At 40.7% G+C, this 18,067-nt stretch overlaps 2 protein-coding genes across 3 annotated transcripts; both read right to left on the reverse strand.

Moving 5' to 3' along the window:
• Positions 1-43: 43 nt before the first annotated feature.
• On the reverse strand, positions 44-4,491 carry LOC115671370 (uncharacterized membrane protein YHL071W-like; the record flags this gene model as incomplete). Its single annotated transcript, XM_030592913.2, has 5 exons — positions 44-542; positions 941-1,077; positions 1,370-1,465; positions 2,418-3,324; positions 4,172-4,491. Coding segments are annotated over 5 exons (1,644 nt in total), but the record flags the coding sequence as incomplete, so codon positions are not given.
• Positions 4,492-5,937: 1,446 nt separating this feature from the next.
• LOC115686787 (uncharacterized) lies at positions 5,938-17,329 on the reverse strand. Of its 2 annotated transcripts, none has more exons than XM_030612442.2 (21): positions 17,138-17,329; positions 16,315-16,413; positions 15,917-16,068; positions 15,489-15,561; positions 14,513-14,635; positions 13,449-13,557; positions 12,960-13,039; positions 12,725-12,806; positions 11,958-12,097; positions 11,763-11,873; positions 11,503-11,619; positions 11,304-11,393; positions 11,088-11,141; positions 10,795-10,869; positions 10,574-10,649; positions 10,212-10,311; positions 9,855-9,924; positions 9,183-9,256; positions 7,750-7,859; positions 7,043-7,303; positions 5,938-6,542 (listed from the first exon to the last, which is right to left on the reverse strand). In XM_030612442.2, exons 1-21 carry the CDS (start codon positions 17,261-17,263, stop codon positions 6,265-6,267), a joined length of 2,400 nt encoding a protein of 799 aa, XP_030468302.1. In that variant the 5' UTR covers positions 17,264-17,329; the 3' UTR covers positions 5,938-6,264. The 2 variants fall into 2 exon arrangements, with proteins under 2 accessions (XP_030468302.1, XP_030468156.1); XM_030612296.2 differs by having other exon boundaries at positions 7,043-7,309.
• Positions 17,330-18,067: the final 738 nt, after the last annotated feature.

Below are 18,067 nucleotides of genomic sequence, written 5' to 3' on the forward strand. Positions count from 1 at the left end.
GACAGAGACAGAGAGATACAAGTTCAAGGAAACATTTTGCAGCTAGTTATAACGTTGTATCTCATAAGAATTCTTTTGCTATGTAAAGCTTATTGTATTTACACCTCAGATACTTGCAACTTCCATTCATCTGCCCCATCGTTTTACATCAAACCGACTAATAAGTTAGATCCTCCCCTTGCTCCCCTCCCCCTGTCATATGACGTTTATGAACTTTATTCTAATCTTTCTCGTTATTAGCACTTTCTATGAGGAAAAAAAAACAATCAAAGAAGTATACACTGTCAAAGGTTAGTTCCTGGCAGAGTTGTTAATTGCACCTGTGACTAGTAACAGATCGCAGGATGAGATAGAGCTGTTATTCTCTCTTGTCTTCGACTGCTTCTCCGATACTAAATACATGATGCTCAGCTGGAAGTGACATCTTCCTGTCCTTTCTTTCCAACTTGATAGCTACCTCAGAAGCCACCATAACTCCACTACTAGCAAGCAAGACACTCTCCTCTTCTATGTCATTCCCGGCCTCCTCAGAGAAGGCATATCTGTAAAATCAGCATAAGGTTAAACAGCAATGACATGCCTCACTGTATGAGGTGCAGAGATCGGCAAGATTGGCATTGCGTTAAATAAATTTCTGAAAGCTCATTGCTTTAATTGTTCCAAGTCCAGCCCCTTTCCAAGAATCCCAATAATTAGGCATGGAACTTTTTGTTTAATCAGTTTCCAAACATAACAGCAACTAGTATAGTTTAGTTTATTATAGTTTGGGTAGGCCAAATATCCTACTGGAAGCCTCCTAAATTTCAATATATACCGACAGAAATGATCCAATCTCATGCGTATATGAAAGTTTAGAGCTCTATATGACGAAAATTCGAAGAAAATACTCTCAGATGAAGTAGCAGCATCTAAAGGATAGGAATCAAGTTTCTGGAAGTACCTAGTTGGGTTATTCGATGGAACCCAGAGGACACATATCACCACCAACAGAACATATGCGAGCAAAATCCAGAAAGCAGGGATAATCCAAGCACTTCGCCACAGTTCACTCAAAGGGTCATTTGCATTATAATACAGCTGTAAAAAATTCAGTAACAAGAAAATCAATCACGGTCTGCTGGATAAGAAAATCAACAAAACCATCAGCTTTGATCATGTAAGAGTAACGGCATTATTACTTATGCAAGAACAAAGGATTCTGTTTTTGGCATAAATATAATTGAGCTGAGGAAAACGTCAAGCACCGAAAATTATAAAAGGATTTGCTAGAAAAGCCATTCAAAATACTACCAAATGCATATAGGAAAAGGAGTCGAGGGAAAATATAAATTCAGCAGACAAGCCTCTAGAACCAAAGGTGGAAAGAGACCTCATAGCCAATCCAAGCAATAGAGAGAAGCACTGAAACTGCAAGGCAATTGGTAAACTTGCGATAAAGCCCAAGCTTGGCCACGCTTCTTCTGATCTGTCCACCAAAGTGATAAAAAAAATACAATATCTGAATTAGTTCTCGAAATTGGGAGGAAAATAAAGACAATTTAAGATAATGCATAAATAAACTTTACCGTTTCCAGAAAATTTATTAAGATATATCCAATTTGGGAAGTAACAGCTATACAGCAATAGAAGTGAAATACCATCAACAAAAATAAACCACCTAACGAGTTCTATCAAGTGCATCATAGCGAAAAAGGTGGGTAAAATTGAGGTAAATGCATGTGAAAATAGTGGGCCTAGATTAGGAAGTTCATAATTCAAATTCTTGCATGATTAAATTCTGGCACTATGATTTGACCACATTCCTACACGTAGTGGGACAATCACGACCTAGCCAAGAAAACACATACTTCTCGTGCTTCCAAGAAGGATACTCAGAAGGGTATAATCCAGAGTGGGTGCAACCACAGCTCACATCTATCTCTAATCTGCATAGGACTACATTGCTACTGCTATTTTGACATACTAGGAATCACAGTCAATTGTTCAACTAAGAAGAGGTTTTAGGATCCAGTCGGCCAAGTAGCCAGTCCGACCAGGTCCGCAAAGCATGCAAAATGTAGATGACCTCAAAAAAACAAGGATAGATGTCATTGGCATCACTATGTGAGACTAGAGAAAAGTAAATGTGTAATCGCGTACATAAAATCATTTTATATACGCGATGGTGAGTGTGTTTGTCTCCTAATTACCTCAGGAGTCAAATAAGAGGCCAATTGATAACCGATTAACTATAACACACACATATGAACACTTCATGGGGAACCTATAGACTAACAACGGACTTCGTATGTATACAAGTCCACAATAATCTTGCTCAAACTAGAGACTAATTGATTTGCTTAAAAGATGCCTACTAATTGCATGCCCGGGCTCACCAGAACTGGTGATAAGAGGAGAAAATGATGTATATAACTTACCTGAAGCTTTTCAAGAGTTTTAAAGCAGGCATCCAAGAGAGTGACTGGTAGCACCAGGAAAATCCTTGCTTTTCCAGAAAAGTCGTTTATGTTTCCCAAATGTTCATAAAGCTCAAGAGCTTCTGAAGCCACAAAGTATGCAATGCCAAGGACCAGTACTATAGGGGTTATGCTACCAAGGGTTGGCTTCACAACACCATATCCCATCGAGACCACTAGAAGTAGCATACGAGAAACAGTCTTCTTGACAGCACTAAAAGTGACTGCCCATACAGTGACTCCCATAGGCCTGTATCCAGTGGAATTGAAGTTTGTATATTCGAAGTACCAGAAGGCCATTTCACACATCCCCAGACCAATTACAGCCGTTATCTGATAGTGAAGTTGTATTACATCTTTCCAGTGCTTTACAAACTGGAGAAACCAGACAAGACCCAAAACGAGGTACGCCAAAGACATGAGGCCAAAAAACGTCATCAGGGGAGTAATCTTGCCAGGTAGATAACCCTGCGGGTTCTTCCAAACAGTCGTTCCACTGACTGATAAGTCCTTGAGCTCTGGATCACAAAACATAAAGTACAGATAGTACATTCCAGTTCTGTTGATCTCCACGGTGTGAAGCTCCATTTTAGCCTCTTCATTTTTCCCCTCAAAGAAAGTCTGAACTCGTATAGGTCCATCAGGATTATTGTGATCTTCATGAATGATCACCTCTCCTACCTTGCAGTATCCTCCCTTAGAGAGATCCGGAGTGCAACATATCATACTCGAATTCAGAAAAGCACCACCAATCTTCTCCCTATCTCTGACATCAACAATTAAAGCTTCAACCAATCCAGTTCTCTGCTGCATCTCATTTTTCTTTTCAGCAGACTCTTTTGTCCTCTGGAAGGTGATGGACTCGAACCTGTACAGATCATAATTGATATTAAGTACCTTCAACCTCATACTATAACTTTGAACTACATGTAAGATCAGCATGACATTCCCAAAGGCTCTCAAAGAAGAAATTACTGAGCAGATATCCGAATACGAATAAACTGCCAGAACTAATAATTACCCACAGAGTTAAAAGTCATGGGATTTATAAAATGTATAAACTGCTTAGCTGAAAAGCATTTATCAGGGTGAATAATTCTTTCTTATCAATGAAGATCATCAGTAGCTAATTGAAAACCTGTGATTCTTGCAAATTTTACGTCGGCCGAAAATAAAATTGCACGTTTTACTGAAAATCCTAGTAAATGCGAGATCAACCTCAAACACTCTGATCTCTAGTAGCACTGCGCGTGTTTCTTTCACACTCACTCTCCCTGTCCACTCATCGTCCCCACCTTTCCTCACTCACACCTCAAAGCTCCAAGCAAAACAGTTCCCCAATTGACTCTTGAATGACTTCCATCGCATGAGAAGGTACCTACGCATGATGTCAGCTTCAGCCCAACATAAGGCAATCATCATTTCTAAAGGTTCGTATTTTCCTTGCTCCTTATCGTCCTCCATTAAAATAGTACTTCCAAATCTCGTCATTCACACGCCTCCCACTGCATGCACGGATTTTTTTTGGTCCCAGATAACTCAAAATCAACAATCGACCTCATGCAATGAACCAACATACGATGCGGCATTGTGCCGGTCGACGCAGAGACGCAGCCGCCGACGCTTTTGCCGCGGGAAATCCGGATCACCCAGAAGAGAACGAGCTCGGTTCACCAAGAAAAGAAAAGAAAAGAAAAGAAACGACAATGACGAACCGGACGAACGATCTGCCGCTGACAGGCGCGTCGCCGGAGGTGAGATTGCCGCCGCCGCCGGCGACGGCGGAGGAGGAGGAGGAGGGGCGGCGGGGCTGGGAGGCGAAGAGGCCCTCGCTGCCGCCGTGGAAGAAGAAGGAATTGGAGCGGCGGGCGAAGGCCCCGCTCCGGTACTCGTGGATCGAGGCGTGGGCTGGCCGGAAGAGAAGGCAGCCGCAGCCGACGCACGCCAGGAGGAGGAGGAGGAGGAGGAGGGGGGGAGAGCGGGACGCTGTCCCGACGGCGCGCGGGGTGGCGACAGCGAGGGCGCGAGCTGGTTGCGGTCATCGTAGGCCCGCGCGAAGCGAAGGAGAAGAAGAGGTAGAGGTCGCGATCAGGGAGCATGGGAGGTGATGCGATAAAGAAGAGCTGACTTCCCGAAGTGAGACTCAACCACCACCACCCCGCCGGATCTGCTGAATTAAACTGGTTGACTTCTGCTCTTTCAATGGGAAAAGGACACCCCGCTCACCTGGCTGTTGTAATTTTTTTTTTTCGGAGAAAATTCTAAATAAAAGTCTAAAGTGCTCTCGGTTTCTCGAATAAAGGCCGGAGTGCCGTTATTTATGTTTCAAATAAGAGTCTAACCTCACCGGGTCACCGGACGGCCATAATTTCTGGTCCAAAAAATAATTTTAACATAGGTTTTAGTTAAATTAGATTAAAAATTAAAAAGGCAAAATTTTACTTTTTTAAAAAAAGAAAAAACACGCGGGAGGGCTGCCCTCTCCCCTATGGCTGCCGCCCCATCGCCCAGATGTGGGAGAGGGTCAACGCCCTCTCCCGGTTCTGGTGAAGGCCTGCTGGTCGGCGACCCCACCGGTAATGGGGCGGCGGCGGCCACAGGCGAGAGCGCTGGCTGCTAGCCCTCCCGCTTGTTTTGTTCTTTTTCTTTTTTAACTTTAGCTTTTTTTTATTTTTTGAATTTGTCTTTTATGGAAAGAAAAAAAACAGAAAAGGAAAAAAAAGTCAAAAAAGTAAAATATGAAAATACCCTTGACCCCAGTGAAGTCAAGCCCTTTTTTGAGATTAATATAGCCACTCCAGATCCTTATTTGAAACAAAATTCACTTCAGGCCCTTATTTGAAACAAGATGCACTTTATGTCCTTATTTGAGAAATTGAAGGCACTTTGAGTCCTTATTTAGAATTTTTCCTTTTTTTTCGATCCTTTAAGTGCCACAAATTTTTCCGGCACTTACGCAAATTTTTTTTAAAAATTACGAGTGATCGATAGTAAATTCTGGCATTTTTTTTAGTAATTATGATATTTAAGTAGTCGAAAAAAAATTATAGCACTCAAGTAAATAAGTATTGTATGAAAATCATGACACATGTGGCGTCTTTAACTCATTTTTAAATGATAAATTAAATGGTTTTTATTTCTATTTTTTGAATTATTAATTTTTCTGAATAGAAGGGTGCAACTGGCTCGATTCGTGCTTCTCTTGTTGTCGTATATGTCTCCATCCAATTCACCTCATACAACACCACATGCCCATGGCTATTGGCAACAGAAATGTACAACACCGCACGGCCGCGAGACAAAATGAGTAAAAGCTTCCCGCATGGGCAGCCCGACCACAGTCGCGATTCAATCGGGCTCCGCACGTTCCCGTTCGGCAGTCTTCCATAGATGGTCAGACCGAGCTTCAATGGCCATACACAGGAGGAATGAACCGGGACTCAGATTGTCGCAAACAGGCGACCGACTCGTTGCACCGGCCTTTGTTAAGCAGAACTATTGATTGGTCCAGCCGAAAAGGCCCATCACATTACAAGTTCACAACCAGAAACCTTGCCAGTTGAAATTCCTCATAGCCACACTTAGACTACGTACTGTGAGAAAAGAATGACGACATTCTATATGATGGTTACAAATGATATTACAAATGAAATAATACACATGATAAATTTTGCCGGAAAAAAAAAATTATCGCGCGCGAGCCGGATGCGCGTCGATCCTTGCTATGAATGGTTGACCACACCCCCAAGACAAAAATGTACAGGCTCCAAGATCTTTTCTCGTGTTCCTGTTTCTTGATTTGTCTGATTTACATTCCGGATGATGATGTCCGGTTTATTCTCTGTGCACCCAATTTTGAAGCGGCGGGTTTAGCTCCTCGGATTCTACTGGCCGCTAAAGGCTTGACGGTGGTGGTAGGCGGAGGAGCGGCTATGGCAGCCCACGGATCGTCATCCGCTGTTACAGCAGTTTTCACAGTCATAGGTTTCGAGGCGCTCCTTGGAACTGGTGCCGCTATGGATCCCCACAAATCATCATCTTCATCTTTGGGGACTTTCGCCGTGCTCTTCGGCCTCAAACTTGTGACTGAGAATCAAAAGGAAAATACTTAAGTCTGCTGGATCCCATTGGCAGCAAATAGAATTAATTAAAATCCCAATGCAAACGAGTCATTAATTGCGGTAAAATCTCAATTCTAACAACAATCCTTAGACGAAATACCAAAAGATATTAGTACCACGACTTTCTAACTCGAATAAGTTGTAACTGGCCTCATATATATATATATATATATATATATATATATATATATATATTCATGTGATTGGGAACCAATTATCCAGAACAGGAACTCAATCTATAATATTCTAGATGCTATTCAAGATCGAATACTCACTGGACATTACAGATACCGGAAACAAATATAATAATTTGAAATGAATTTTTCAAGCAGAAGATAGCATTTTGGACTAAAAAACTATCTAATGGTTCAGTCGTCAAGTCACAAATCATCGATTGGTCTATACAGTCAATGCACTCCCTGAGCATTCATGACCATTGGCATCAAACAAATACAATCATATTACCTGGTGGCTTGGATTGTGAAACAGGTTGCGATACTGGTCTTTTCTGAGCTGCATGGATGCTAGCAAGAACAGGGGATGGCTTTGGCTCTTCAAGGGGTTCAATATCATCCCAACCATCCTTGTCATTTTCATGCTCTTCGTGAATTCCATTCTCCACTTCTCCCCAACCATCAGTTGATGTCGGTGACTCAGGTATGGGCTGATCAGACAAGTCTGTGATGGAACTAGCATGAACTATTGTGTTACTTGGAGTCTCCACGCCTGAAACTATCCAAGAAACCAATCAACATAACATGCATACTATATCAAATATAGTCACAGTGAAGTCACATATCAATTATTTTATCCTGCATTTATCTTGACAGTCCATTATGAAGGAAGAAACATCTTGCCATTAAAAGGAGTAAAGTCATGCACTGTGACTCTAAAGAGAATTGATGATCCATCTGAGCTTAGTCTCGCTATTGATTTTTCAAAAACCCCCTCCCTTTACAGAAAACACAGCAGCAGCTGCATCTAGTACGACTCCACGAAAGTCAATCCTAGCACAAACCATTCATGCATGACAGTGTTTGTAATAAAATTTACCATTACTAAAACCAACTCAAGCTTATGCAAACAAATTATAACTAGACTGGTATCACCATCCACTAAAGGCTTCTGGGAAACACATTCAACAAATCTCAATGAATGAACAGAAGCCATACCAAAGCTGGGAGTGGAAGCTGAAGAAGTAAGAGTAGTGCTGGAGGTCGCAGTTGCAACTGGTGCTTGTTCTGAAGGTTTTCCTTTGAGAGTCAAGGAGCTCATTGCCCATCTGCAAAATATTGCAACCTCAGGTCAAATCGAATTCATGAAAAAAACCATACAAAAGAGGATAAAATCCTGACTCGACTCCTCTACATTTGCAAGAGGAACAACCACTATGGTGAACTGTGGCTGTAAAGTTCTGGCATAAATAATGAGTACTTCTTCAATCATAAATCTTCAAGATTGTGTTTGATCTACAATGCTCTCAAATTCCCTACTTTTAACAGCCCTAAATCCAGAAACTTAGAAGGAGAACGCATCCTACAACTACCACCGTGTTCAGTGCTTTGAAAGGCATAACTGAGAAAAAACGGAATTGCTTTCTGTGTTTTCAAGCTAAAGGGAACAGTCAATCACCAGAAGTGTTGTTGAAATCCTATGATTTCAAATCGATTTCACACACACCAATTCAATCCGTAGCTAGAAGTGGAGATGCATCTGAATCGCAAATGAATCTTACGATCCGTAAACCATTCATTATGATTTGGTATGATCCAATACAATTCAGTCAAGACTTCTATTATGTGATCATTGGGCCCCGAAAGTTATGACATCATGCTTTATACACATTTCATAGCGTGGATGTTTACAAATCACAATTTTACTGATAGAGGCATTATTTCCTTGAATATCTTACATAGGTCATCTGGGTTCATCTGACATGATCAGGTGATATTTCTTCAAAATGATCTGTTCATGTGTCAATATATATGCATATATTTTCTATATTTCGCAAATAATAGCTAGGCTTCAATAAGGTATCCTTCTATTTATTTATTCTATAAGATTCTACTGAATCTTACTATTCACTATTCGATTGGATTCACAATTCAAAAAATGAGGTTTACAATTCACTATTTGAATCCCAATTTAACAACATCGATCGCTAGTTCTTCCAGGTGGCACCTCATCTGCATATGACGAACTTGCAGATGAGCAGTGACAATAATAGTCGTTTTGCGCAGTTGTGAATTTGGTTGATGGTGTATGGGCTTTGAAAACTGTCAAATCCAACCTTTGACTGGTTGCAGAGAAAAATTAATTTCGGACTGTAGAAAAGAGAAGAAACTGCTTGTTTCCATTAATATCTACAAACGTCTGTTTCCTAGATTGCTGCTCAGATAAACCTTAGTTTTCCTGGATTGTTGGATTCTTTTCGCTTTTTCTGCATGGTATGATGTGCAAGGCATAAAAACAAATATGCATCACAAAGAATGAACTTTTGCCCATCAAAGTGACAAAGAGAGCCTCCAAGCTGTTTCTTTTTACTTTCCAACCGAAATAATTTGCCATGTAAGCACGATGCACCAATAAAGAAGAATGAACTCACCCAAGTAAACCTGCATTTCCAAGGTCTAAAGAAGTTCCAGTGCTCCTAATTCCAGTGGTATCCCCAGAACTTGTCTGCAGAAAAAGAATAAGGAGAGGAAGATTTTATTACCAACTGATGAAAAAACTAAACATTGTCAATGAATTAGAGTATCTTAAACAAGTGAAATCACAGATATATCACAGCTCAGAAAAAGAGAAGTACTGGTAAAGATCTCAAGTGATACAATTAGCACCCCCAAGTATGATACATATCATCAGGTAACTATATTACCTAGTATAAAAGATTTCAAATTAATCACAAACCCCCTTTTATACCAAAGTGAGAAATGAAAACTAAAGGGGGACAAAATAATAGGCTACCTCATTGGAACAAAGTCATCAAACATGCATTCATACCACTGGACCAGACCAGCAAGACTATCTGATGGATGCGCGCGCGCACGCGTGTTTGTGCATGCGTGCGCGCGCGCGCGCGCGCGCGTGTGTGAGAGAGAGAGAGAGAGAGAGAGAGAGAGAGAGAGAGAGATCACGAGCAAAAACAAACTATTCAAGCTCCTTCTGACTACTGTGTTGGTGAACATGACAAAATAACTACGCTTTCTGGTTGATCGTATTAAAACTAAGATACATTTTTTAATAATGGTTGAAGAAAAAAACGGAAAAGAGATACCTTCTCATAATATTGCTTCAATAACAGTAAAAACTGGTCAACTGCTTGAAATGCCTTTGATCGAACATCACTGTTGAGGAAAAAAACAAGGAACTCAATCTTGAGATACTTAGTCTTAGAGTCATTTCCCCCCAAGATAGGAGGAAAGTACAAATCCCTGTACATTAGGTCTCGTAAGTGCTTTTATGAATATCACGAAAATTCTGCACTGATTTTGTCCACAAAATGAGAGGCCAAAAACAGTAACATATCAATGCACAACACTAAAAAGGAGAAAAAAAATGACGGTTGGTCAAAAGAGCAGCTCAACATCTAATCATATGGGAGGAAAACTGCAGCGGAAAGGAAACACCTTACCTATCAGGATCAATGGTTAAAACAACAACGTTTGGAAGAATCCTAGTTGCAATTTCAGTAGTGTCATAATACGAGCTTGTCGCACATAAAGCCATGATTCCTGCCCCAACATAATTGTTTAATCAATTAGAAAAGTTGAACAACTACTTAGTGACGGTCTTGTCAGAAAGAGAAGAATATATTCAGCAAAAGAATAAAGGAAACATAAGAAGAAAGAGTAAAGAGTTTGCCTAGATGCACTAATGGAACAGTAGTTTTCAGGTTTCCATCAATGCTAGGAATGGTTAGCATCTTCGAAGCATGTTGTAACTTGTAAGTATACCACTCAATAAAATGTCGATTAAATCACAGAGGGACCTTACCTGCTCCTCTGGCAGGAGAGAAAGTATCACGCAGTGCACGGACTGTAAATGCATTGATCAACACTCTTTTCCTTGTCTGCACCATATATATAAAAACAATATGTTGCATTCTCAAGAAATTTCACTCACGCTAGAGAAGGATTAAGATGTGGTAAATTTGCTGAAAGCAGATATGGTAATCAAAGTATATGACAAAAGATGATGGAAATTGGGAATCTAACCCCTTCATTTAGATGGCTCGCTATGTTTCCAAGTAATATCGTGGTGTTGGTTCTTATTGCTGGTTCTTCATCCACCTGCAAGCGTTACAAAAATGAAAGACATGTACCACAGCTCCCAGCAATTGCCTAATAGATGAGTGACTCCTAAAACGAGCACCACAAAGAAAAGGCATAACCAATTTTCTGCGGTGCCCTTATCCAAGCATATCTTAAAATGCACAGATCTTGCATTATCTTCTAAAGTTCAATAAAAGATGATCTGAAAGACCTACTGCCAGAATAAGTAATCATACCTGTAACTTGGACAGGTACTTCAGTAAAGATGCTGAAATTGTTCGCTGAGAAAGCTGAAGTTAAAAAAAAGAAAAATGTAATGAACCACTGTCTCCATTCATTGAATTTGGCTGTAATTAGATCTGCAGTACGTGACATGGCTTTGAAGAACACAGGACTCGCCATTTATCGGTTGTGCACAGCATCTTAGAAGACAGCTGAGAGATAAAACCTACCTTAGGAGCGAGAATGAGCATAGATTTCAGTGTCAATTCTCGCAGAAAGGCAGATGTATCAGAAAATCCAGTAGCCACGTGAGGATAAACCTAGTCAGGAAGATAAGAGCTTTAGAAATCCAAAATTTGAAGTTCAAAAATTACTCTTGATATACTTAGAGCATAGAAAGACATCAAGAATTTGGTAGTGGCAGCATACTTGCTCATCAACAATTTGAGCTGACAATGACTCTCCATACTGATCAATGTGCTGGAGGAGACCAACTCGAATAGCACGGTCGTTGGAGGCGAAAAGCTTAACAATTGTGGGCAGTACCTGAAAACAAACATATTTAAAATCAGACAAAACAATATAGACATAGACCGCGCTTCTAAACATATTCACATATAAAGGACGTGATCTCAAAACTCATATACAAGAAACAGACTGAAAGGAGATGGAATTAAAAAGAGTATAACCTTGGAACTGAATTCTTCAGTAGAGAGCCAGGAACCCATTTTTAACAATGCAGCCAATGCAGGGGCAGCAGCTGAACCAAATTCAAGGGCAGAAGCTAATAAAGGAAGTAACTGTAAAAGCAGGAAATAACATCAACACGCTGAGTTAAAGGGAAATAATTGTCGGGTGTACTACAAGGAATTTAATGACCGCACCTTCTTCAAAACAATTTGCCGAGGAAGCTGCTCAGCTAAATTTGGCAGCTTGCGGAAGAAGGTGTCTTTCTCAACACTATCCTTTAGATTGAGAATTTCCATGAAATGTATTGTATCCACCAGTTTATTTTGAAAATATTCTGCCATTCCATAAGCACCAAAGTTAGTATTATTGCACACAGAAGAAAATGATGCAGAGAAACAGTTGTCCTAGATCAACATCCCATGGCATAAAAGGAAGAAGTGTCAGTACATAGAAAACGCATACAGCAACATGAGCAAGTGCCCACAAAGCTACTTTAAAGGAAAGAGAAGGTCCTGCAATGGGCACCGTTTACATGCGTACAAACATACCCGAGAGCCTGAAATTCCACAAGACACTCATCTGCTCTTGCAATGAAATGAAATCTCTCATTTCTTTTATTAACCATTAAACAGATTGTCTATAGTCACTTCAATAAAAAAACATTTTTTGTTGTTTCCTGAATAGACTTAAATAATGGCCAAGAAACCATATACCAAATAGCAACTACCACGAGTTTATCCTCCATTATTTACATTTCATCTAGTATATTGCTCTCTGATGAGAACTGGAAATGAATCAAATGCTGTCCACTAATTCCCTGAAGAACTATACATGTATAACTGAACTGATCATTCATCTATTCAAATCATTTCCATGCATTAAAATGTTGCAATTTATACTACCAACTATAAGGAGTAAATAATATCAACAAGTAGTTAGACACTCAAGTTAGAAAGCTGACCACTATTCTCTAAAAGCTTTGATGTATTCATCCTGCGAGAAGGCATGGAACTCAAGAGCCGCTGATAATCTGGAAGCAGAGACTGCAAGACGAGTGTAGAACAGATGCAAGTGAAATGAAAATCTTCCAAGAACTCCAAACCAAAATTATAAATCTGTGATGTAATGAAATTAGTATAAATCATTCATCCAGTGAACATGTCTAGACAGCTACCCTTAACAGATATTGTATCTACCTTTGGAATAGAAGCAGTGTTGCGCAACTCCTCTGTTTTGCTCAACTTCATGCCGGAGAAAAGTTCATTTATGAGACAGCCTACCAATAAGAACAAACAAAATGGAATGAAGTTCTAGAGCCCTGATACAACAATACACCAAAAAAGGGGGGAAAACTACGAGTCTAGTGATAAAGCAACAAAAGGCAGCTGAAAATCGACTTGCAGAGACTCGAAACAAAAGAATCTTGCATGAGCATTTGTTTATCATCTTTGATAAAGTGCTTGTTCTCCATAGCATGTAAAGCATGTAACCACAACTCACATTTTTATGCATGAACTGTGCAAAAGAATATGAACCATACATAGAAAGCACCTTTGGAAGTACAAGGACGTGATGGCATTGAGAAGTCATTGTCAGATATCAACCCCTATCTTCTTTTATAATTCTAAGAATAATTTGAAGAGGGGAGGGGGGGGTGTGGGTAATTGGGTTGTCGAGGAACTTACCTAATCCCCATGAGTCAATGGCCCATGGCGGAGATTTTCTAATGGCAGCCCAGTCAGACTTTACCAACTCCATTGGTTTGTATTGTGATCCAACGAGCCATTCATATTGCTGAACAGACAGGTTATAAGATATAACAAAGCGGCAACTTTGATCATCTACTATGCCATGAGAAAAGGCAAAATTATTGATGGTCAATCGTAGTCCATCCTCCGTTGCCACAAAAGAACAAATATTTTCATAAACCAACACGGCCTATGGAATTTATGAAACTTCTGCTCCCTGATGCTATTCATTGTAAAGAGGAACAGAACAATTTAGAGCTAATTGTATGAAGGAAAGGACAACATCAGTAGAGTGTATAAACTACCAAGCTATATTCGAATAGCAAGATACAAAAGATGAGAAAAGCATGCTAATAAAGATGTCTTCTAAAAGCCCTCCACCACAAGCCATCATCCAAGACAAAGATAATATAAAAGTTTTTGCAAAGTTGACTTGTGCAAAACAAATCTAGATGTGTAAGCTATGATGGTAAATATACGAATTGCTCAAAAAGGTTAAGCATCATTTGTGTCACATACTTGTGAAAATAGATAAGTTCTAGAGCAAGACATGAATTTCCTCCATCGATTTCCGTAAACCGCTAGCCCATTGAGTTAAATTGGCTAAATCAAGCGACAGGTAAGGTTATTTGATAATGGATATTATAGAACATTCCCAATGTATATTAAGTGAAAATCATGCAAGTCCACTTTAATTTTAAGATTAAAAAAAAAGTAAGGGTCACTCAGCAGGAAACAAGTTGTTGAAAAATGAAAGAACAGCTTTGCTCAAATAAAATTCTCAATCAGCCATCCTTTTTTTTATATGGGGAGGGGCTGTTAAATAAGGAGACGTTGTTAATTACAGATCACATATCCAAAACGAGAAGAAGGTCATATACACAAGCACTTATCTAATCTTGGCAACAATAACAATGGTTACATGTTAGAGCCCGTAAGCATAAAGGTCTGTACATCACTTCCAAAGTTAAAGAAAAACAAATTATCAAGTAGATACTTACCAGCATAGGTCCAGTTGCAGTAGGATTGTTCCCATCAAACTCAGATAGAACGTCAAAAGCATGCAGCTTCCAGTCCAAAGTCTGAGTGACAACAACACTTGCCACACATACATTAGCATGAACCTGCATTTGCCAAAATTAGCCTCTACAAAACGGAGACAAAATATCTTGAGGTGATAGAAGGAAGGGGATAGAAGGGACAGGAAAGGAAATTAGACTTCCATCTTAACCAGATCAGGGAGGTGCCTCCGTTATACACTCTGATGTAGATGAGACTGAGTCTACCTACTAAACTGGGGTGTCATTCAAACCAAAACTTGAAAATATACGACAGAGAATTCCTAACAGCATCCATGTGACTTTCGTTAACAATTAACAGCAACTTAGAGGCTGAAGCCTAAAGATCTCCTTTTGTCTGTGTCGTCCTTCCTTAATATTCCGCAAAAGACTTTCCTCATTATAAACCTTCTCTCCAAAGGCGAATTTGTATAGACAAGAACATCCACATCCATTTACCACAATATGGAGAAATTTTACAATCTTAGAACCATAGAAGCGTGAAGGAATGAGAAAATCTTTAAGCTGAACAGCCTCGCCAAAATCAAGTAGGAAGGATCTAATATTCAGAATTGTGTCGAACTGGAATGTCTTCTAATAATTTCAGCTTCTTTTTCCTGTTTTATGGATTTTGTTTCTGCTTTAACTTCTGCACACTCGGACAATATTTACCTTTGAATTTATTCCTATTAATAAATCAATCATGCTCAAAATGGAAATTGAATCTCATAGAGTGATATATAGCCTGCTCGCTCTGTTTAGCAGCTGAATAACTGGACAAGAGTAAAGATTGACGATTCTAATACAGACATCACACCATTTTCAGATATTGTCATAACAGCGGCGTGTCCCCTCTTCGAAACGGTAAATAGCGGTTCCTTCATCACTCATGAGGATAAAATTGAGGTTCGATACTCACAAGTTTACAATCATTATTAAGGAAGCTCACTGCTTTAGCAATTTGATTTAGCCCCCATGCATAGTACTCATCCCTGGCATTGAAAGAGAAAGTTATTGAACAATATACCCAAAACGTAGCAGAAGATTGTAAATACTCTACCATTTTTATGCTCCATAGATGCAAGTAGATAGTAGACAAGACAGAGGTAAATATGACCGAAATACAAATGAAAGAAGCAGAGTAAATTAAAAAACCAACAAACACCCGGGAATTTTAGCATCTCAATAGGTGTGCAGTGCAGTGGTATGTCATGGAGTTTGAAACTTCAATTGCACACCATTCCACTGTTGGTATAGGCTAAAAGATAATGTAGCGCAATCAAAAGGGCTACCAGCACAGACATATTACTCAAACATGAATATCAGAGAAGAGTAAAAATACCGTACCTCTGAGTACCTTCTAAACCCAATTCCTTTATCTTTTCAGACAAAGGCATCACAGGCTCTGTGACAATATAAATGGTAACTTTCGTGGCAGCACCATCAAGAACTTCAGCTTCAGTACTATGGAGAAATGATAGTATATTCGGATGCCTCACCTGTAAAAAGGCAATTTTTTGATAAATACAATCCAGATATCCTTCTGAAAGACATAGCATAGCTGGTGACCGTCAAACTTCTCTCTGCATAGTATGAAGGTGACAATCCAGCTTCCGAAAGAAGCTTGGTGCGACTAAACCTTAAACTCTAATCATGTGTTATATCACTTTGGGTATACATTCAGTTTTGTTTTGTTTTTTTTTTTTTTTGTCAGAGTATACATCCAGTTAAAACAAATAGCTTACAGTTCGGAGACGTTTGACACCATTTCGACCAGCAGCTAGATGTCCATCCTGGGGATTGTTCCCCGAAAGGGAGAATATAGAAACGGGAGATCCATCATCCTGGATAAGCCAAAAGCAGCACATAAGGAAAAACAAGAAGGAAAATACTCCGTCGATCCTTCCATAAGCGGGATAAACATCGCTAGATCAAGGGATGCATCCACAAGCACTAACATTATGATGCACAAAACTAAAAGAGACCATTGGAATGGCCAAAAAATAATGGATGCCAAAGGAATCAAACAATCGCAGCTTTACTCATATAGTGACACAAACAGACTCTTGAGCAACAAAAGAACATCTCCGGCAAGTGCTTCAAAGAATATAGCTAAACAACCTACTCTCTTCACTCATTGACAATTGAATTCACAACAAATTACTTTTCAGAGCGAAACTCCGCTCCCGTTGATTTTCCCCTAACGCATTCGCATCGGATGGACCTACTAGTTTCGGTCTTCAACCAGTGAGCATTCCCCGATCAAATTCGCCAGCTATCTCACTTCGCACCGTCTACTCGAATCAAGCCACACTTCCGCAGCAAAAACAAACTAGACGCGACCACATTCATCAAAACATTCCCCAACCACACAACGATCTCACTTCACCCGCACCAACCCACCCAGATCGCATCCCGACCCCGCCCACTCCCCCCGCGCAAAATCCACATCGGGCCAATCGCGGTCCGGCCCGAGCAACGCGGCGGCAGTCCCCATTCAATCGCAAAATTCACGCGGGCCGACGCGAAACGAACGGGGAACCACCCCGGGCGGTACGGAGCACATACCTTGGAGGTGCCGCGGCAGTGGACCCAGGAGCCCCAGGCGGAGGAATAGGGCTCCCCGATGTTGTACGGGAGATCCTTGACTCCGGTGCCGGATCCACCGACGACTCCTTTCAGGAACTTCAACATTCTCCCCTCCCCGCCACCCTCCTCGCTCCTCCTCCTCCGCCGCCGCCGCCGCCTCGCGATCCCGGAGCTTCCACCGCAAATTTAGCGCCGGCGACAGTTACGACACGGAGGGAGACGGAGACGGAGACGGAGACGGAGACGGAGACGGAGACGGAGAGATCTTCGAGCAGGGGAAGACGAAGGAGGTGGTGCGATCTGCGAGTGCAGAAGAAGAAGGAGAAGAAGGAGGAGGATGAGGAGGGATGGTGAAATTGGGGGAGGCAAACGATTAACGCTGATCCGGTGCTTCTCAGTCCATGGGAAAGCTTCAGCTGCCCCCCCGATCGGAATCGAATCGATTGCGCTCGTTCTTCGAAAAATCAGTTTAGCTGCGGAAACTTAGGGCGGATTTGCATTTTGGCCCCCCGGATTTTTGCACTTCTTGTAAATTGCATCCCGACTTCTCCGACCCTTTTGCAATCCAGTCCGTCGAGTCTTGAAGTTTCGAGGCAATTCTAAGGGTGTGCAAACGGTTCCCGTGGGGACCGGTCCAGTTCCCGGTTTCAATTTATTGGAACCAGTGAATACCGGTCCGGTTCTCGGTTCTAGGTATAGAATCACTTACCTGTCCACTCGGACTGGATCGATAATATATATAATTTTAAAAGAGAAAATACCACCAAAAACTCCAAATTATGCCACTTATGACAAATTTACCCTGAACTTTTTTTTTGCGACACGAAATACCCCAAATTATGCCATTTGTGATACATTTACCCCACAATACTTTTCCCAAGGGCATTTTCGTCTTTTTTTCCTTTTTTT

The sequence above is a fragment of the Syzygium oleosum genome, unplaced genomic scaffold, assembly GCF_021117445.2.
Source record: "Syzygium oleosum isolate NSW1041296 unplaced genomic scaffold, Sole_v2.1 Sole_v2.07, whole genome shotgun sequence".
Taxonomy (NCBI): domain Eukaryota; kingdom Viridiplantae; phylum Streptophyta; class Magnoliopsida; order Myrtales; family Myrtaceae; genus Syzygium; species Syzygium oleosum.